This window comes from Perca flavescens, chromosome 6, assembly GCF_004354835.1.
Source record: "Perca flavescens isolate YP-PL-M2 chromosome 6, PFLA_1.0, whole genome shotgun sequence".
Classification (NCBI taxonomy): domain Eukaryota; kingdom Metazoa; phylum Chordata; class Actinopteri; order Perciformes; family Percidae; genus Perca; species Perca flavescens.
The window spans coordinates 37,460,205-37,482,517 of record NC_041336.1 but is presented as its reverse complement, the minus strand read 5'-3'; the positions used below and the strand labels follow the sequence as shown (position 1 = coordinate 37,482,517).

At 41.7% G+C, this 22,313-nt stretch overlaps 1 protein-coding gene across 7 annotated transcripts in view; it reads left to right on the top strand.

Moving 5' to 3' along the window:
• The window catches only part of oxr1a (oxidation resistance 1a), a 263,359-nt gene extending 241,782 nt beyond the window's left edge, over positions 1 to 21,577 (top strand). For 4 of the 7 annotated variants that reach the window (XM_028581694.1, XM_028581695.1, XM_028581693.1 and 1 more), the window contains 10 exons: positions 1,604 to 1,788; positions 4,075 to 4,742; positions 7,799 to 7,964; positions 10,941 to 11,106; positions 14,346 to 14,426; positions 16,069 to 16,194; positions 17,529 to 17,681; positions 17,916 to 18,011; positions 20,455 to 20,528; positions 20,733 to 21,577. In XM_028581694.1, the coding sequence (XP_028437495.1) occupies positions 1,604 to 1,788; positions 4,075 to 4,742; positions 7,799 to 7,964; positions 10,941 to 11,106; positions 14,346 to 14,426; positions 16,069 to 16,194; positions 17,529 to 17,681; positions 17,916 to 18,011; positions 20,455 to 20,528; positions 20,733 to 20,868 (1,851 nt within the window). In that variant the 3' untranslated portion in view covers positions 20,869 to 21,577. Of the gene's footprint in view, positions 1 to 1,603; positions 1,789 to 4,074; positions 4,743 to 7,798; positions 7,965 to 10,940; positions 11,107 to 11,126; positions 12,738 to 14,345; positions 14,427 to 16,068; positions 16,195 to 17,528; positions 17,682 to 17,915; positions 18,012 to 20,454; positions 20,529 to 20,732 lie in introns of those variants that run through there. The other 3 variants (XM_028581696.1, XM_028581699.1, XM_028581700.1) reach the window with 3 other exon arrangements.
• The last annotated feature ends 736 nt before the right edge of the window (positions 21,578 to 22,313 follow it).

The window sequence follows — 22,313 nt, the reverse complement described above, 5'->3', positions numbered from 1 at the left end:
TAAATCACAACGCTTATTAATATCACTTCCTCATCAGTCAGGACCAAGATCTGACCATAATTACACTTGTGCTTTCCATAAACTGTCGTTGCTTTAGCCTATTATTTCAGTTGCAACCCTGCCAGTGGGAAGCGACCGTTAGAGCAAATAAAAAATATAAAAACATAATTCAAACCGATGTGCGCATTGGCGACACACGGCTCAAAAAGACGATATGTAATTCCCTCCCATTAAAATATATAGGCTATATTTCATAAAAATACCCATGTTAACGGGGTTGTTGGTCTCTCAATGTTTTAACTTTTATGAGCGCACCCCTCTCTCCCCCTCTCTCTCTCTCTCTGCACCGAGCTCCGCCTGATCTTCTTTAAGAATGGTTACGCCGTTATCAATCGACCTATTGATTGGTCAGTAGGCGGTGCTTTTACACCGGTTGATCTCTGATCTCCAACTTAACCTGCTCCCGACCAGGTTAGGTGTTCAGCATGAGTTACCACGGCGATTGAACCCGATAACAACTGATCCACCTTTGTAGTACAGAAAATCCTGGGTTGAGCCTGAAGTTAGCTCGTTAACACCAAATCCTGCTTCGTAGTACAGGCCTCTGCTCTCAGACAAACACACACAGATCCATGGTATCAAACAGAGGTGGACAGAGTACAAAAATATTCTACTTTAGTAAAAGTATGATTACTTTCATGAACTTTTATTTAAGTACAAGTACAATTACCAGTATAAATGTCTTCTTAAAGGTGTTCTGAGCGATGTTGGGTGACGTCACTTCTTGTTGACGTTCAAAGTATTTTCTAATTAAACGAGGCTAGCTCTACCCTCCCTCCTCCTCATCCCATCCCCTCCCCCTCACTTCCGTGCTTCCACACACTAACACCCCCCACCCCCCAACTCCTTGTCGGTTATTGGCTGGAACACTGGAACACTGTTTATGTGTTCAGGGGACAGGCAGCTAGTGGATAGTGAGGAGATGTTTGCTGTATGCCACCCCCATGAGGAATTCTAAGTAATGACAACATTTGGCGCATCCACATGATAAAAGCAGGCACCACCTACAGCCTGTAGTGCAATTTGCCCGGGGGGTGTCTAACTGCATGTCACTGCTCATGCACATGCATTAATTCTCCCTTGTGGGGGGAGGGGCTTAGGAGACTGTTTGGGCTTTAGCAGAAAGTGGGGAAGGACTGAGAAGTTGTTGATGTTCAAATTCTTTGGCTAAATCCTGGATCTTCCCAATCCTACCTACAGCACCTTTAAAGTAAGATTACAGATTTTAATAACTACTCTTAAAAGTCAAAGTACACAAAATAACTACTCAGTTACATTAACACGAATGACTGTAATTTGTTACTTTTCACCTCTGGTATTGAACCACTACTGATACACTCCCAGTTACCACATGAAAGCCCTGAAGCAGTCACTGGTCAACACCTTCTACTTGATTCAGGACATTTGTGGTCTCAAACTGAATGGGAGCCCAGGTGTTAATGTGACTTTTGATTATCTTTTGGTTGGTTTGTTTTTCTTTAAAGTTCTGTTGGATCCCATTGTTGATCCTCACCCACCTCTCTCTTTTCCTGTGTTGATTCAGGGTGCGGTGAGCGGGGTGTTGCTGGTGACACCCAACAACATCATGTTTGACCCTCACCGGATGGACCCACTGGTTCAGGCCCATGGATGCGAGGAGTACGGCATCATGTGTCCTCTGGAGGAAGTACAGTCTGCTGCCATCTGCAAGGAGATCACCGACCCCAAGATCAGAGAGGCTGTGCCCGAGTAAGAAAAACACTCACATACCGAATGCTGTTGAGTATGTAAAGAAAAGACTTCTATGATGACTACACATGTAGTTGTTACGGCTGTCAAACGATTAAAAAATGTAATCGCGATAATTCTCCAGCTCTCACCCTCACAGACACGCAGCAGCCTGACTATAATCAATGTCATTCTCTGCTGCAACCACACACCAATTTTAAGTTTTCAGTTTAATTCTTTTCCCCTACACACCGAAATAAAAAGGAATGAGCAATTACACCGGGGTTAATGAAATATGCTTTCACCCTCCTACGTTCTGATTGCTCACCTCTTGATGCACTAGGAAGCAGCCACTTGTGCTTCCTCCCACAGATGTGTCTGTTTGAGTTTCTTTTGCACCATTTAAATTGTTTTAGTGTTGTTGTTGTTGAAGACCAGTTCATGCAAAGACAAATCTGGTCTAGTGTTAGGAATCCTGTGCAGGCATTTTTTCTGTTTCCTCTGGTGGTAGTAAGGTCTGAGCAGTTGTGTATTTACAAAGGTTGCGTTTTGGAGCAGTTATTGTACTGGCAAATTATGTTTTTTGTGCCGGGCCCAGCTGTTTTCTCAGCTGTGGTTCATTGTCTGCCCTCCTCTCTCTCTCTCTCTCTCTCTCTCTCTCTGCTGACCACGCTCTCACTCCCTGTCTAAACACACAGCTGAGCAACAAGTACATTGCAGAAAGTGACGACCTCATTCAAGGTTTTCAAGAAATAGGAAGTTTTTTTATCTGCATGAAACACTGATTTTTTTCCTGTGTATAGAATTTGATTTTGTTGTATATGCAGCTTTAATATTCTTTTTTTTTTGTAGTTTTTTAAATGGATGATTTAAAGACATACTGTTGTACAAATTTGCACAAAGTTGGTGCCATAGTATTTCTGTATGTGTGGATGGAAAATCACTCATGTGCCTGAAGCGCACACAATCACTGCTGTGCTGTGTGTGCTTCGGGCACACTCAGACAGCAGTGATTTTCCATTCCAACAGGAACTACGACCGGGTAAAAGGTGTTTACTTTCATAAGAGTTCATCTAACCAGTTCACTGTGGTTTCTGCTTATTTTTTGTTACAATTCCTGTCTTGCTAAAGGGATTTGACAAACTTTATTCGCACAGATTTGATGACCCAAACCACTAGATAGATGCTCGTATTTCTAAATCAATTTCTTTTTTTTCTTTTTTTAAATCAGGACAGCTCTCCGTATTTTATTACTTGACAAAGGCGTTTATAGGCTGAACCATTTTCTGTTAATGCATCAACTAGTTAGGCTTTGTTTTATTTGCCCCACATGTGTAGTCTTCTCTAATATATGTCCTAGTAGTGCAGGATTGTCATGTTTTATCTTTATAATTTGTTGAACGATGATCATAATGGGAGCAGAAGAGCCGTCTTGTGTGACAGCATTATTTAGTTATTTTAATGTGACTGAAAATGATTCCACTTTTTTAAAGACATTGATATTAATTGGACCAATTTCTACTATTCCTACAACTTCACTTTCTTCTTTTGAACATTGAAGCCAGCAATTCCGTGTAGCGACAGCTTTTCATTAAACCTTAAAATATTCCACTTTTTTTTCATACATTATTGGTATTATTCAACATTTCAATGAAATTCATACTAATTAAAACCATTCCCACTTTTCTCACTAATTTACCTTCTTCTTTTGCATTTAAGCCAGCAATCCAGTTTAGCTTTAGCTATTCTGCTTTTCAGCCCACACCAATTGTTAAAATAAAGCTTTCTGCAAATAATTTGCATTTTCTATAATAGATTAGTTGGTTAAAAGTGTACTCCAGTGATTTAGTTTTGCACTAAAGTACTCACAAAAGACAAAACTAACACATAAAAAAAAAATAAAAAAAATAATTGCTAAATCCTACATTTCCCATAACGCAACCAAATAGTGTCCTTCAATAGTACACTCGATGCCATGCCATACTTGTACTTAAATAAAAGTTCATGAAAGTAATCATACTTTTACTGAAGTAGAATATTTTTGTACTCTTTCCACCTCTGTTTGATACCATAAACACCCACATCTTTCCAACTCCATGGCCCCAGTTTGTAACAATTTGTTGTTCTGTAAACAATTTAAAATCTCAAGCCCAAGTCGAGATCAGGGTTATTTTCTCAGACATTAATCATAACAGCTAAACTGATCTCTCATTATAACCTCTACGTGTAGAGCATGTAGGGAAAAATCCCATGTCCAGATATAATTGATAGAGTTCCATGGGTCTTATTGCTTCTCTTTGTTTCCAGTGACCTGGAGCCTCTTCCTACTGAGAGACATCCCTCCCAGAAGGACCCAGAGCAGCGGCTCCGGGAGCCAGGGGCCAACGACAGCGGCAGCACGGCCCCGCGCAGCACTGAGGGCTCCTTCTCCGAAGACGTCTTCATTGAGCCGGAGCTGTCCCCCATCCGTGAGGAGGAGCAAGCGTCTAGTGAGGACCTCCGCCTGGACAAGTCCTCTGCCGCTTCCACAGAGTCTGTGCAAACCGTCACCCAGGTGGAGGCCACCAGTGCCGAGTCCCAGGCCCCAGGCAGCGCCCGCGGCTCCGTCAGTCAGCCGGAGGAGCGCAGCGCTGCGGCCAAAGCAGAGGACAATCCACCAGACACTGCCACAGAAAGAGATAGCCAGTCCCCCATGGGATGCAAGCAGCAGAGTGTAGAGAAGCCAACAAGCACACCCACTACCACCAGCAGCAGCACTAGCCAGGCCGAGGGCCCCAGCAGCAGCACCTCTCGCCCAGGGTCCCAAAGCTCAGCCACCCCTGGCGCCACAGACACCACTTCCGTCTCAGCCAGTCAACAGGGGGAAGCCAACGAGGGGACAGACGTCTCCAAAACGGACACTATGCAACAAGGCAAGGAGGAAAAGGAGAATGTAGAGCAGACGCTAAAGGACAGCATGCAGAACTCAGCAGAGGGTAAACACATTTACTTAGCAACAGTTATGGCTATAGTGTGCAACTCTTTTATTTTTATTTTTTTATGAATGAACGTCCATTACATGCTACAAAGCTAATGAAGCCTATCAGCTCAACAAAACTCTGTCTGTATTTCTCAGTCTGGCTATGTTTATGAAGTGGTTTAGTCCGGTGACTTTGGCGTGATGTCACTGCTGAGAAAGGACAGCAGCAGCGTTCAGCTTTGGAGATGAAGAGGACATAAAAACTACAAGATAATTACCTCTTCTGAAGAGTCCATTTAGTTTTTTTAATCCTCCGTGTTAGCAACTTGATTGAGGAGGGGTGGGGGGTTTGATCACCGAAAGGCTTGCGTCACGTGGACACTACGACAGCGTTGTTGTCATTACTTAGAATTCCTCATGGGTGCAACAGAAACTATGCACTATAGCTTTAAAAAAATGTGTAACTTAAACCGTGTGAAAAAGGTATAGGACATTTCAGGTGATGTTTGGCCTCATGTTGTCTTTAAACTGCAACCGTACATCCATATTCTTTTGAAGACTATCAAAGTAAGTTCCTCTCCTCTCTGGCTGCTTTAGAATCACTTCTCTCATGTTGGTTCCTGATAACCTTTCCGGTTTCCACTCTGCCTTGGTGCTAGTAATAGGAATATAAAGTCGGAGGGAAATGGCAGCCTCTATGTTGTTATCAGCTTGGCGGGGCTAGCCAGGCTTTATGGGGCTTTATGCAGCACTTTGATCTCTGGCTCTGGTGGTCTGGGCAACTCCTCCGGGCGATAAGCTAAAGCCTATCAAACGCCACAATGCCACAAACGCACCTAATGCCCAAAGGGGAAACACAGTGGCGATGAAACCCAAGATCAAAACGCCCTCTGAGACAACATTCAGAGAGGTATTATTTATACCAGACATCCAGTCTGGTTTGCTTTCATGTGGATTTACACAAATACTAAATTCCCCCCAAAGCCTGGAATAAACTTATTTTGTGTTCATTGCCGATTTTAAGATTAAAGGATTGCACTTGTGGTTTTGGACGTTTTAACCTGCCAACTATGGTTATGTTGTTAGTTCCATCCCACGCTGATGATGAGTTCTCTAAATTTGGGATCTTAAAAAGCTCTTTTCACTACAGTTAAACTTTATCCCTGTAATTACAGAATAAGGCATCATCCAGTAACCAAAAGAAAAACCTTAGTTCAAACATTATGTCTATTTCTTTATACTTTCAAAGAACATATATTTATATGCAACATTTGAAATAAATTTTGCACCCTAAGGGAAGAGGAAACAAAAGAGATGCTACAAGCCACAACTTTGTCCCAATAACTGGCTTTTTTTCCCCATTATTTCCTAGGCTCTCCATGTAACTGGCTAATGACTTGTCTTTTTTTGCCTACCAAGTAGCCCATTCCATAACTCTAGATCTTCCAGCAAACCTCACATGCCCAATTTCACATCATCACACATCATTGTTTGAGGTTTGATTTACTGACAACATACATTTTAAATGTAGTTCTTTTCAATGGCATACTTTCAAATTACAATGTCAGAGTATCTTTGAACGCACCAGCAAGTGTATCTGAACTGTATTACCACCAGTGATAACATTAAGGTAGCAGAATGTTCACTGTGATGGATTACCTATGTTCAGCAAGATGATGTTCAGTCTACTAAAATAAATGGGAAGCAGTGGCAGCCTGGAAGTCAGGTACAATGTTTACTTTTAAAACAAGCAAGATGTGCTCGAGGAAATGTTTGGCAAATACGATGCAGTTAGTATATGCTATGCAGAAACCATAGCATTTTTTAATTAGTATCTGGTTGGCACAGTTTTGGTTTTATTATCTGACGGTGACCTCCGTGTGTCACCGCTACCGACTCACTTCATGACCCACTCTAGTTGACAGTGGGGGAGGGATTTACCATTTTCTCCTTGGCAATTATTGTCACACAGAGAGCCGGGCTGCAAAAGCAGTTTGAATTCACATTGATCTCCGCAGGGCTAAACCATTATTCTGTGCACATTAGCACAGCTCACACAAGTAACAGCAGCAGCCTAAAAAACGAGCTGCATTAATACAGAATGAATGCATTTTGAAAATAGAATTTGTCCCACTGAGCGTGTTGTCTAAGCAGATTAATATAATTATGTTCATCATTATTATTGCTAGCTAAGTTGAGCTGCTCAACCAGGAGCAGTGTAATGTCACTGGTACAGTGATGTCATTCAGCTTCCGGGGCCCGTGGCCTTATTATAGGCCATTGGTAATGTACCACGGGTAGAAGACTCAGAGCCACTATCAAGTACAGTGTGCTACTCCATTTATTTCTGTCATCTGTTGTGTTTCTGCCTCAAAATGACTAATGCCAGTTGATGTAGCCACTAAATAGAAGAGTAGAAAACTAGGTCAAATAAATGACAGACATTTGATACAGAAGAAAACACAAATTGGGAACATTTTGGGAAATATGCTCATTTGCTTCCCAGCAAAAGTTAGATTGAAAGAAAAAAGTCTGGAGTGCTCACAAATTATGAAGGTGCTCTTTGGAAAGGGAATGAAAGCTTCAAAGAAAAAAGGATCAGGGGAACAGCTAGCCTGGCTCTGTCCAAAATATGCCCAAACTGTTTTTGTCATGAGCGCTTTCACACAGAGCGCGAATATTACGCGGCGATAAAGCGACGTAATCTTTTGCCGTAGTGAGGTTGATTTTTCTCAGCTTTCGCCAGGCGAATAAAGACATCAACCGATCACGTTATGTTGTTTACTTATAATGATGATCATAATACACAGTATATGTATGTACGCAAACTTCCTTACTACTCACTTTCAACCTTGACCAAAGCAGAGTTGACCAGAAACAGAGTTTCTTGTTAGATATCTCATTAGTTTGATCCGTACAAAATCTTAAGTATAAAAGCCAGAGCCAGGCTAGCTAAATTAAATAGGCATGATCCCCAACATGTCAAACTTTTACTTTAAAACAATTTGTCCTGTTTGTTACAGCTATTAAGCCACATGTGTCATGTGACCATGTGATGATTTCCTCTTCCAGGTACAGGGTCTGCGGAGAGGCGGAAGCACCCAACTCACAAGTTCCTGTGTCTGCGGGTGGGGAAGCCCATGAAGAAGACGTTTATTTCTAACGCCAGCGCCTCCATGCAGCAGTATGCCCAGCAGGGCAAGAAGCACGAGTACTGGTTTGCTGTGCCGCAGGAGAGGTCAGTACCTCTGCTACACCTTTGTTCGTAGCCTCTGATTAGTCCACTTACAGTGCAGCAGACTTTGTTTGTAATGTAGAGAGCTGCAGGGATTTGACCTCATGCCATTCCTAATACACAACAATAGCCAGCTGAGTTACTGAGGCACCACACCCCCAGTCCTTTTAATATTTGAAACCAATCAAATATGCATTCTTCGTCAGGTCTGACTCCCACTGCGGCTTCTGCCCATCTCACTGTGCTCCCTCTGCCAGACTAAAAAATGATTTATTATTAATTCACTCTGCAGGGAAACAGACACACGCACTTTATTCCTGCACTGGGGCTCACACACACACACACACACACACACACACACACACACACACACACACACACAACCCACGCAACAATAAGATATTTTTTCCTTGTTTTGTAAACTCAGAAATTGTTCGGCCCACAAAGCTCGTTGTGAAGTTTTTCTGACCTACACTGGTATTTCTAGTGTTTTACATCAAATGAAAACAGCCTTGGCTTAATAATGTGTTTATCCTGTTTGGATCGCTCTGTCTGGGTGTACGGTCGCCAAGCCAGCAGTAGTCATGATTACTTTAGTGCTGTTCACACTGGAAGGAGACACATTACATGAAAATAGGTTGCGTAATAAATGTATTCCAATTGCAGCAATAGCCTAATTCAATAAGTCAGTTTTCTTCATAAAAAGAAACATTCATTAGAGCCAAATCTGGCTCCAGCTCAGTGGTAGCTACATTGTCTATTGTTTCTTTTTAGAGGGACAAAGATGGACATGAGGGGAATCTCATCAGTTATTTGTCCAACCTGGATTTTTACAGCATTGCTCCTGTTTTTAGCACATGTGTCTATACTTTTATAGCAGCAACACACATGGCGCTCTCTCAGGCTGCTAATCACATTGGAGTCAAACAAACAGCCGTGTCCTTTTTAGTTAGTCATGGTACCATAAATTCTTCTTGGTTATGTGATGTGGTGAGAGTGGCTGAGTGCAGTAATGACCTGAAATGATTCATTATGAACCTCAGAAGTCTTGCTTGTAAAAATAATAATAATAATAATAATAATAATAATAATACATGAGATTTATAAAGTGCTTTTCAAAGTCCTCAAAGACAATTTACATACAGATGAAAAAAATAGCTTTGTTGTTTTCATCCACAGGTTGCTTAGCTACAGCATTTCCTAACTGGAAAACAAGTTGCTGTGATATACGCTGCTCTCTGGGATGATAGCCCAGGGGCATTGCAGATTCAAAGCTAGTATAAAAAGACAGGGCTTATGCATGTTACTACTCATTATTTTTAACTTGTTTTTTCTGGCACTGCAAGCAGGCTGAGGTGTGTGGGAGGAGTGATCACAAGCTGTTAGGACTGACAGCACAGCGGTTTATAATCCTTTTCTTTAGACACTGCTAGACTCGCTGTTGCTTGACCCAGATGGGAGGCGAACCGCATGATGTGTCTTTAAGTGTCCTGGCAATGGTGTGGGGGGGGAGGCCATTGAATAAGCCATACACAATCCATGACAGTGAACACAGCTCAACCCACTGAGTTTGCACAGATTTTTCATGTCATTTTTTCATTTGTTCTTTTTTTTTTTTTTTTTTTTGTCGATTGTCATGAAAAGGCGGTCACAAGGGGAGAGCAGAGCAAAAGGAAAGCTAAAGAAGATCACAGAGACTCATTTGGCACCATTACCACATGACTTCCCTGTTTTAAGGAAACTGACCACACACTATGTATAACTTTAAAGCTGCTCTAATTATATTTTCATTGTTAACAATGTCTTAAATGGCTGTGTCATGTGAAAGGTAGTCTTGCATTCTCGCCAGACCTATCTCCACAGCGCTGCAGAGTAAGGTCTGGCTCCTCCACACACACATTCCAGCATTTCAGGAAACCAATCACAATCTTCTTGGATGCAGCGACGAAGGCTCAGCTAAATGGTCTCAGGAGGGAACTTGTTTTGGTGGAACATTTGCACCCCGCAAAAGAAAACTACACATACAATATTAAATGAAGTTACTGGTTCACACAATACAGTACAGTGAACTATTTAAATTAGCTGATACATGGTTAAACGTAATAATATCTTGGTCAAAGTCTGTCTGTTGACGTTGAAATACTTCCTTAACAGCCTTTAGGGCGGTTTGAGAATGCTTTAAGATGCAAAATGTTGGACTAATTCTTAAATAGTTAAATATTTAAACTTTTGAAAACTTTTGGGAGTTTTATCAGATGGCCAATTCACCAATTACTTTTTTGTAGCTACTAATGCGTTCCATCCATTCTTAGAACACTGCATAGCTATATATAATAACATCTAGCCAACAACTGTCGGAGTTAACCTCCCTTACTCCTAGCTAAAGCAGGAAGCAAACTAACGTTGGATGGCCAATGCTGAGCTAAACATGTTTGCTAACCTGTCAGGGTGCGTTTTCAGGTGCCTGATAAAATAAGATGTGGTTGAGCCATAATGATTTCACAAGGCACAGCTGATGAATGGCACATCAGCTGCCGGTGTAGTTGACATTCTTGTCATCCTCTATCACGTGGCCGCATGCAGCAGATACGTGTTAAGTAGGTAGTTTATAGGTTACACAGGAAGGGGAATAACATTCAGCTTCCAAAAAATAAAGATTGCTCACAAGTTCTGCATCTCGAGTCGAGTCTCAAGTCTTTAAAGGACGGCTCTCAAGTCTAAAGTCAAGTCTGAAGGCACTGTGTGTGCAACTTGAGTCATAGTCTCAAACTAGAGTCCCCATCTCTGAGTCAGAGTTACATATCACTCAGTGTTGGGTTGTATCCTGAAGTCTTTGGAGCTGGCCTTGATATTTTAGAGGCACTGAATTACACGTCAGATGATGATTTTTTTTATTTATTTACTAAATCTCTCCAGAATTTAAGAACCAAGCCTCTTCTCTCATAGTTTTCCCTGTTTCTCCCCCCCCCCCTCCCCCAGGTCTGAGCACCTGTACGTGTTCTTCATGCAGTGGAGCCCGGACATGTACGGTGAGGGGGTCAGGGGGATGGGACAAGAGCCTGGGTTTATGGTTGTCAAGAAGAATGAGGTGTCAGAAACGGCTGAGGACGAGCCCATCACTGACCTCAATGTCAAGGAATGGGAGGTAAGGTCTACACAGCTAAAACTGTTCCCTCGCCTTGCTTAAAGCACACCTGTTGTGTTGTCTCAGGCCTCACAGACATGGATTAAGTATAGTTCCCCGCTATGGCTTAATCCATAACCTGTGAAACCAGAATATTATGTGGTGTATTGTTGTGATTATTTGAATGTGGTTTAAAGTGTATTGTTGTATGTTAAGTTACATGTTATATAATTGTAATGATTTGCCTCCATTACGCAATGCATAGTGCAAACATATTGTGCTGATGTTGGTTTGTGTAGTCATCAAGCCTTAGTTTTGTATTCTGCTTCTGTATATTGCACTTCTATGTACCACTGCATATTTCTTGATTTGATGGTAACTATTTTGTGTGACATTTCTATCATGTGTAACTTGTGTGAACACTTGCTTTGCTTGGAAATGCGCTTCTCTGAACTTCCAACCAAAGTGTTTTGCATGTTTGTGTAATTGTACTCTTCTCAGTTAGTGTATTGTAGTTTCATCACGTGGTGTGACTGTCACTAGTGTTGGTCAGCATTTGGCAACTTGTTTTGCTGAATGGCAAAAGGCTAACGCCATTATGAGTTGCTCAATATATGCAGGGTATGTGCACAACTGTTTTTTGGCTATGAAATCACCCAAACTCACGTGGCATTGACATGGGTTCAATCTGACTTCCTTTCTCGTCAAACTAACTTCTCAATGGGTCTTCATTGCACGTTTACAGAAAGTGGAAGTAGGATTCAAAAGCATAGACTAGGCTGTCCATCTAGATTTTTAGTATTGTTATTGCATGCTGCTACACCACACTGCGGATACGTTTTGGTCAAATGAGATTGTGAGCCTGTGGCTAATGAAAAGGATGCATTCATTGAATGAAGAAATTGATACTATGGAAGCAGCAGCCTGGATTTAAATTTTAATGTAAATGAATGATGTAGGAAACAAAGTGGACTGATTGTCCCTACATGATCTGTTACATTTGAATAAGTAAACAGCAACCTGCTGCTGTTGTGTGTCCTACTCCTGTCGATCATACAAGAATTTTAAGCAACACCGTTTTTTCATAGAGCTTTAAGGAGCAAAATAGATGTGTTTTACCTACATAGCTTTTTTTTCAAACTTATGTATTTTTGTTTAACAAAAAGGCTGACAGAATGTACTTCAAATGCTAATTTAAGTTTTGTATTAATTAATGAATTAATTATTTTAACTTTTGTTTTGTTTTTTTTGAAATTGAGATATAGCCTGTAAAAATCATAGACTGACTGGCATACCTCGTGGGCTAGTGCTGTTACTGTATCTTTAAATACTGTCTGTTGTGGGACGGGAACTTTTTTTTTTTAACCAATGGGGAGCCGGTTTATCTCCTGTCCCGTATTGTTATTGGATTATAGCGATGTCTCACAAATCATTCGGCGTAGAAACCCTATTGGGGGAAAAATGTTTCTATTCTAGTCAAGCAGGCTGCCAGGCTCCGTACCAAGTCCGTCTATTTGTCTCGGGGCTATAAACGGGGGAACTTAAAGGATCTGTAATGTGACTTTCCAGCTTCAACCTCGCCCAGAAAGCAAGACATGTTTTCTAGGAGGGTGAAAGACCAAGAGAAACGGCTGACCCCTAAGTATACCTGTGTATGTTCCATGTGGCTAGTTCATGTTTTCAGTCTCCTCAGTATTGTTGTAACGTTATGATCTCTTGCTGTTGTTGTTAGCATGCCATGCTAGCTCGCCAGCGAAGCTAACTAGCCCGCTAGTCCTTTAGCCGGTCAGGTCTAGGTCAGTGACTGATGTTAAACAAATTGCTCACTATCTGACCGCTATTTGGCAGTCAGGAAAGTTCTCTCATCGGTTGTCTGCCCTCTTGGTACCGACGGTGTAATACGATGTGTGCGGCTCTGTAGTAATTGTCGGAGGCTCTGCAGAACGCTGTCTGAAAGTTTCCAGCGCTAGGTGCCAGTTAAAAGATGGAGCTCCTTTCTTTCATTTAGCAGTTTCTTTAATCTCACATTACTGTCAGAGTTACCAGGTATCCTGTTGAGTTTATAGCTCGTTAAGTGAGTCTTAATTTTCCACTTGTGCTGTACCTATGATACATTATTTTATTCACCTCCAAATGCTTAGTTTTTTTTTTTTCTCTACAGATAAAAGGCATTTGATTCACATTAAAAAGTGTGTAGCAGCCTAGCATGCTGCTAGCTTACCCTCTTTCAGCGGACAAATGCACCAAAGTGCCTTTATCTGGAGGTGAAGTGGGGCACTGATGCATTTTTTATTATGGCTGTAGTTTACTCTCTGTGCTACATTATTGAGTGCTGTAAAGAGGCAGCTTGTTACCAAAATAGTTATTTACACCAAAGGCAACAAGGTAAGTGAAAGACTATCTCAGTTGTAATGTAAGTAAAGAAAGACAGCTTATGACATCTGTGCCCAGACAGTTTAATATGTATTTAATTTGTACTAGTTAATATGACTGTGCCTGTATGGTATTTGTGGTTTGTTTATTTATCTTGTGCATAAGGCTTTAAATATCTTTCCTGTACCGAGACACAGTGGACTGTTAAACGCCAATGTTTCATTCAGTGGCAAAACAGAGGCAGCCACTCTCAGTGGAGTTTGCAGCGTGGGCCGTGGGCTGTAACTCTGTTGGAATGTAGCCATGCTTATAGGTCATTGTGTTGGTCTGTCTGGGCTGTAGTTTTGTGGATTGGTGTTCCTGACGAACAGAGAGTGGGTTAATGTTCACGGATTTGGCAAGTTGAACCTCAGTTATGTTCTGTTGCGTGTTCCAGCATCAAGATCTTGTGGATTTTTAAACGCACTTCTCGCTCCCAACAACTTGTTTTATTTTTGGGTTGGCTAGAAGAAAGCTTGACGGGTCTAAAGATTACTTTCTGCTGTATTGTTTCCATCCTCCTTAAGCTAACTTGAAGTATAACTGAGCATCTAATGGTGGTGTTATTAAACATATTACACAAACATGCAAAATGACAGTGCTCTGAAATGCCCCATCCCCTCCTCTTTTTCCCAAAGTAAACTCTTGTTAACCGTGGCCTTAAGCCTTTGTTACAGTTTGTTTCTTCAACTTTCTGACATCTACCTTTTCTATAAAGAGCAGTGTTAAAGTTTGCTGAAATTGCACTGCTTTGTGCACCTTCTAAAACTCACCATTTACTTTTCCCTGGCCAGCGATGGATCTGGTAGAGTTTTATGTTCCACCTGTTCCTGTCTTTGTACTACCAGGTAGTGTCTCTGACGGAGTACCACCGTAGGATTGATGCGCTAAACAGTGAAGATCTGCGCTCGCTCTGCAAACGACTCCAGGTGCCCTGAACAGCCCTGTCTGCCCCCTCTCTCTGCTCTACCCAGCCCTGCTGCTGCCTGCACCAAGATGGTCTCCCATTGGCTCTAGCAGGCTTTAGCTGCTGCGGATGTTGCATTCTAACCTCAAGAACACATGTTTCTATTGCTATTAGGGCTGCACAATTAATCGCAATTTTATCGATATCGCACTATGGACTGGGGGCACAATATTTGTCAAACCATTCTGAATGAAGTATTGCAGTGCTGCAGAGACATCCCAGCCCACAAATCGTATCCTACACACTAAAGAAAACCTTTTATTTGGCACATATCCTCACAAAAATCACACTGTAATCATTTACACTTTTACAATTTTTAGTGTTTTTCAATGAAAAAGAGAATAATGATACAAAAAATGATCATTCCCTCCAATATTGCCAATCATATCGCATTTGCTATATCAGTCAGATTAATTGTGCAACCCTTATTGCTGTACACATAAAAGTTATACATTGAGTAGGTTTCATGAGTGCTTGGGCTCACAAACACCTATTCAAAATTTGATGTACAAGATCAATTAAAAATGACTTCTCAAGCATTTAACAGCAAATGTTTTTTTATCAATTCATACAGAAAACTGTGTGATGAGGTTTTTATGTGACCGCAGCCTTATCTCCATGTGTCAGGCTTTCCGTCTTAGACTCGTTGTCGTGGTTTTTAGTGCTTCAACCCACAAGATCAGTCTGGCTGTAAGGTAGTTAATGCTAGCTGTTTGTGCTAGCTGTAGACACATATGTAGATTTTATATAGGCCACACATAAATTGGTGTTTCTGTAGGAAATTCCCACTTTTTCTTAAATAGAATATTTTCTTTGACGCTCAAATGAGCTGAATGTATAGAATATTGAAGGGTAAAGAGACAATGTGTTTGTGAAAGGGTGGAAGTAAGACTTCCTTGACAGGGGGAAGGATGTGACCATGCAGGTAGGCCCTATTTGAATGAGTACTGAAACATGAGAGCATCCCAGCCACCAGGGGCGAAGTGCTCCACAATCAGCCTCTGTTGTCGAGAAAGATAAATAACCTGAGCAGTCTGTTGGTCAGAGAAAATGTTAAACCGTCGAGTGCAAATTATTCATTGGGTGGATTTCCTATTCACGTTGCATTCTCCTCTCCCAGACAGTGTCTCTGCCCGCTCTCCTAGTTCTGCCAAACCAGTCCTAGTCGTCTGGTATTGGAGAGTGGGAGATACTCAGCTGTCATCATCAAATTGTGGAATTATCAGTGTGTTGCCAGCAAACGCTGCATTTATAATTTTGGCAGAAACACTTGATAGATTTAAAATGGGAGCTTTTGTTGCTCAAGTTAGGCTATGGTTAGGCTAGCTTCTTCATGTCATCCCAGCCTTCATCCCAAAGCCGTTTAGTTAAACCTTTTCTGCTTCAGATGCTACATTTTGCCCTATTCTCATTTCACTCAGTGCAAACATAATCTGAGCCGAATACTGTTTGTAAAATGTGTTTGTGGTTACTGCTCTAGAAAGCCTCACTTTGCACGAGTAGCCCGATATGATGCAAAACAGAATTGTAGGTTTATGATGAATAGCTATAAGCTGAAAGTAAACTACTCCGTATGCATATCTGACATTTATTTGTACACGTAGATCACCACCAAGGAAGAGGTGAACTCCAAGCATGGCACATCCATCAAGACGGAGCTTGAGCCAGAAACGTTCAAACCCAACCTCAGAGAATCCAGTGATCTCCTAGAGGCCGACCAGATAGAGAAGGTACAGACTTTTGTACAAACCTGTTCTTATGCAACCCTGTCATGACAAAATAGCATGAAATGATCTTACTAACAACTGTGTGTGTCCAAAGCCTGATATATTTTATTCTTATGTGCCATTGTTGTCTAACAACTATCAAAAACATGTCAGTGAGCCACACTGTTGCTCTGGGTGACATGGTCCTTTATTTTTTTTGTACGAAACTATGGGTTAGGAAGATAAGAAAATTACAAAGTATTGAAAGATACTAATGTATTACATTTTGGTCTTTTCATGGGGGAAACAAATTATTATTTAAAGTATACTAGTCCTATCCTTTAAATCTATAGATATAGTCTGTGGGGCATGTGCTGGGCTTGAATGCTAACATGTAAACCCAGAGGACTTGATGGTCATTTCACTTAGAGATGGCCCGATACCGATTCCGATGCCTGAACTTGTGTTTCGGCCGATACCGAGTACCGATCCGATACCAGTGTGTCATATATTTTATTATGTTTTAACAACTGTATACTGCTATCCCAGTATGGATGTGATATGATTTCTATCTTTGTTGTCGGTCTGGCTCAGGTTAAACTAAAGATAACACCTGCATAAAGTCTCTATACTCATAGGGAAAGACGCTACATGTGAGAAACGCATGAAACAGACATTAACCTCTTATGTTTGAGTTGTGGTGTATGCCTCGCACACACAGACACACTTGCACGTCTCCAAATTAGTCCCAGTTGGCATATTGACCAATAGACTGCCAATGTGCGGCTTCCTTTAATCACCCCGAGAACCCAGCTCAGGACGGCTCACAGCAGCGCCGAGGGGAGCCAAGTCAAAGCTGATCTCCTCAGGGCTTCATTTCCAGCCTGCTGGCTCCACCACTGCTTCACTGGAGGATGTGCTGAACCAAGGAGAAAAAGAGCAAAAGGGACTGATGAATTACTGGAGAGCCAACAGAACGTTTAGAGGCCCTGTTTCATACAGAGGAAATGGTGCAGCGTAGTGTAAAAAAGTTGTCACTTTAATTCCAAGTTTTAGTCAGCGTCTGTTTTATCTGTCCATTAAAATGAAGCATACACATACTGCACTGCTTCTCCAGCGCCTTTATCTCCCCATGCACCACAGCTACTGCTAATCCCTGAGTCTGTCGGCAGCAGGACCTTTCTTTCTCTGGAGACGGCCCTGTGTGTTTGGAGCCCTGTTACTCTTCTTTAAACGCCAGATGGTGTTAAAAGGTCACCGCAGATGTAATTGAGCATTGGTGGCTGTGGCCTTTGCCTTACTTCTCCTTCATTCTTCCTTTTCTTTATTATCGCCTCTCTCTCTCTCCTCCCCCACAGCTTGCCAAGAACCTCCCACCGCGGACCATTGGGTACCCATGGACACTGGCTTTTGGCACATCAAAGCACGGCATGAGCATTAAGTCGCTGTACAGAGCCATGCAGGGCCAGGACACCCCAGTGCTTATGGTTATAAAGGACAGCGATGGCCAGGTAAGCTGCAAATGCCAACAGGCGGTAGTACACTGTAACGTATTGAAACTGATTTATACATCATTTTCCAATGATTTCCTATCCAATCAATCACATTTTTCATGTCACATGGAATCATACAAGTTGCAATTCCAGTGAAATGTTATCCCATCAGCTCCTAAACGTGTGTATGAGTCATCATGAAGCGAGTTGTATGTAGATGTACGGTAGTAAGTTGTTGTTTTGGTTCTCCAGGTGTTTGGGGCGTTGGCATCGGAGCCCTTTAAAGTCAGCGATGGCTTTTATGGCACAGGAGAGACCTTCCTCTTCACCTTCAATCCAGAGTTTCAGGTACACTACCTTCCTCAGTTTGAAGCTGTTGGGTTTCTGTAAAAGAATTCAACATTTGCTATATTTATTTTTAAATAAAATATTTATTTTATTAGACTGTGCAGTTTTGTTTATATACAGTGTACTTTATACAGCAGAATTGATGAACTGTATGTGTGGCTGATACTTTTCAAAGCTGCACAATATTCATCAATATATAAATGAACAATGGATCAAATAACTGTGTAACGGGAAAGGACTCGCTTGTAGTGATGAACTCGCAGAGAATTATCACCCAACTCTTCAGTCTGCTGGCTCTACAGAAGTTTTAGCATGTTTTCAATCAGTGTGTAGACCACAGTCACTCTCATTTTGAAACAAGCTTTCTCCGCTTGGCATTTCACCTCGCTTTATCGTTTTTTTTGGTGCCGTGTCCGCTGTAGCTTCCTCATGGATGCTTGCTTACAATCTGGCACCTGGTCGCTATGCTTTTATAGAGGTTGACGCCCAGAAACGTCCCGAACACAGCAACATGAAAAGAAAAGAGACAATACAGGCAGAGGGCAGGCTCTCTGTAGATAGGGACCCGCCACACACTTCTAGTGGGTCATAAAGTGATGCTTGAGATGGGATTATTTTTGTATGAGTCTATACATTATTTTTATTTTTATTTTTGAAAATCCTACTCATTGTGCCTTTTTAAACAGGAGCCTAAACACTTTATACTTCAAAGAGTAGAGGCTGCATCTGAACACACACATTTCCAACACAATGCTGTTGTGTGGAAGTGAAAACAAGTTTGAAAAAGGGTTAAGCAAAGTGTGTTTACTTAGTACAGACTTTACCGAGCTCTATAATTTACTTCACATAACATGGCCAAAGACCATTTAACATGCATACTGTGAATATGCTTGCCAGTCACATGCTGTTCTCAATGCATGTGACACTTAAACACACTCCCCATAAAAGCAAAGTGTTCTATGAGAAGTCCTCTAAAGACTCACAACTCAGTGGCATTTCAGGTTCTGTAACTTGCATACTTGATTATGCTCTCTTGTTGAAAGCATTTAACACTTAATGGATTCGAGCCAAGGATACTGAGATGAATGGGCTGAAAGCAACACATTAACAGCACCCGTTTTCACCGGATGGTCTAATTTTCTACAAGAACTTATACCACACAGGTAATTTAAAAAACGCTACACTCTCATAACAATTCTACACTCAGCGGCTTTAATCTCCCCATCAATGAGATGGAGCATGTACTGTTGGTGCGATTGATATGCATGGTCTCACATTTTTGCCATGCGTGGTAGGGTAGGGCTGGGACGGTTACCGCATTACCGCGGTCAAGTGACGCCTACCGTTCTCACGGCAAAAAAAAATTGGCCTGCACATGTGTGCACGTTGTGTCTAATGACATGGATTCACTGATTCTAATGACATGGATTGTGTCTGATGACATTGTGTCTTACATGGATTCAAGGTTTTCTAAACAAAACTTATCATCCAAAGATTGAGCAAATCCGACCTTTTGCGAGTTGGGGAGCGACATGTTCCATGACACATAATAACATTCCATTCATGTTGACTATTAGGCCTATATGTGAGAGTATCTGTGTCTTATATTGGAGAAATGTCTTTGCAAATACAGAGGCAAATACATTTCTCCGTTTCTGCAGAGAGCTTTTGGGCCCTACATCGGCGCGTTACCCCCAACCAATAACAGCTGGCAGGTTGTGCAGCCCGTTCTCATTCCCAACCAGAACCAGACAGGATGAAGCTCTACTTTCACTCATAATCAGACAATGTGCCACCTTCCTGTGGAGCTGTGGGTATGGTTGTTAGTGCTTTAGAACATAAGCGCTGCAAAATAATCAGAAAATAGTGTTTTATTACTCTTTTTTTTCGGCACTCCCTCTCTTCATTCACTCCCTAGCTAGCTAGACCGCTTCTCTCTCTCTCTCTCTCTCTCTCTCTCTCTCTCTCTCTCTCTCTCTCTCTCTCTCTCTCTCTCTCTCTCTCTCTAAATCAAATTGCTCTATTGGCATAAATGTCAGAAAAACAATATTGCCAAAGCATCAAGGATAATAAGATGAGAATAAATACATGCATACAATCACTGAATATACTAAAATATATAAATTTAAAAAACAAAAAGGAAAACAAGAACGGTATATTAATACAAAATCGTAAATGTCAAATGTAAGAAAGAAAACCAAGACAAAAAAACTACATAAAGGACTAATTGAGAAGTCTCTCTCTCTCTCTCTCTCTCTCTCTCTCTCTCTCTCTCTCTCTCTCTCTCTCTCTCGCTGGCTGTTGAGCCGGGGAGGAGGAGCCAACTTTGAACACTGTGTTAAAGCAGTCCGCGATGCTATACTACATATTTTTATGCCTTTAAGTCAACCTTTAAAGTGCCATGCAATATATTCTAATATGTGCTCTATTGTGTCTGCAACAGGTGTATAAATGGACAGGTGACAACATGTTCTTCATCAAAGGAGATATGGACTCCTTAGCTTTTGGTGGAGGAAGGTGAGCCCAATCTGCTTTTGATGCGTACAGTGACAGAAATCAGTTCCAGCAACATCTGTTTGAATTGAATCCAACGATACAATATAGTTCAAAATAAACTAATGCTATTGAAGAGGCAAATAAGTGACATTGATTGCCTAAAACTGTGTTTACAAAAAGTCTGTGGCCCCGCTGCATAAGATGCTTTGTTCTCTTTCCCTTTAGTGGGGAGTTTGGCCTGTGGCTGGACGGAGACCTCTACCACGGCAGGAGTCACTCCTGTAAAACATTTGGGAACCCCATGCTCTCAAAAAAGGAGGATTTCTATGTTCAGGACATAGAGATCTGGGCTTTTGAATAACCTAACAGTCCACCACAGGGAAAAAAAAACAAGTCCTTGCAAAGGGCAAACTGAGGGGTCCTCCTCCTTTAGAACAATGGCATTGCCCCAAACCTAACACACATCACCAGGGCTCCCCAGGCCGGAAGCCAGCTATCGGATGCTTGTTGTGCGTTACTACTGCAGTTATTACGGAGCTTTTTTTCTTTGTGAAAAATTACCTTTGTGTGTATCTTGTTACAGCCCTGTGCAGCGTCTTTGCAGAGTAGGGGTGGGAGGGGGGGAGAGAGTGTGTAAAGCTGTGAAAATGCTGGTGAATAGACTGTTAGATGAGGTTGTATCAGAAAGGGATGAGGAGAGGGAAAGAGGGAAGAGAACCATGAGGCCTCGAAGAGGAGAAGGACTATCTGAACTCCTCTCCCCCGAGAGGTGGTGAAGATGACGAGGTTTGGGACCGCTGCGAGAAGAGAGAACTGCCCCGACTGGTCCCGCTTGTGTAGCTGAACTTTACATAACCTCGAGGGGTCCCCCGCACCCTCTCGGACCCCCTAGAACTTTGTTCACTCAGTAGGATGTTTCTCACTGTGCTGTCAGCCTTGACGGAGAGAGACCCAGGTACAGGGAAAGAAACGAGACGGGAGCTGAACACATTCCATTACTCTTGGTGATGGTTGAGTGTCACAACATTTAAGTTGTGATTTGTGGTTTAAAAACACCCAATCCACGAAAACTCAAGCAGCAGCAGGATACGATGACACTTAACTCAGAGAGGGTATAGAATATTGGGGTGGTTAGTCTTTTTACAGTGGTTGTCTTCTGAGGCTAAAACTATAGAGTATTGTGTATTGTAGTCCTCCTGTTGTTCACCGTCATAGCACAGCATCTGAAAGCACATAGCTAATAACCAGATCAGCCATCGTCGTAATGTTCTGTTCAGTGGGTGTACGTGTGAGTCCAGCTAACACCGGCTCCTCTCACAGGACGCCGGCTGTACTGTTCGTAGACAGTAACGTGTTGCAATAGATTTGTGGAATATGCAAAATAACTGTCCTGTGACCTCAAATAACCCGCAGGCGGTGGCACTTTCGCCGCCGCCTGTCACTCTTTCAAGAGAGAAACTTGTAAAGCTTTTACGTCTTGATACACGATTGCTTTTCTGGGTATCGTTTGAAAAGCCTTGAGACGTGGTTTAACTGTTTTACATGCATATACAACAATTATATATTGGTATATATGATTATATATGGATCTGTATAATCATATATATTTTGCTGTTAAGTGTGACAGTGATCTATTTGTGCTGATATTTCAGCTGCTACAATATAATGTATATTACCCTGTAAATTAATGTTCAAATAGTAGATTTGTTCATATATATATATATATATATATATATATATATATATATATATATATATATATATATATAATAAAGTGTGGATTGGTGGGTTGCTTCTAGCACTTTA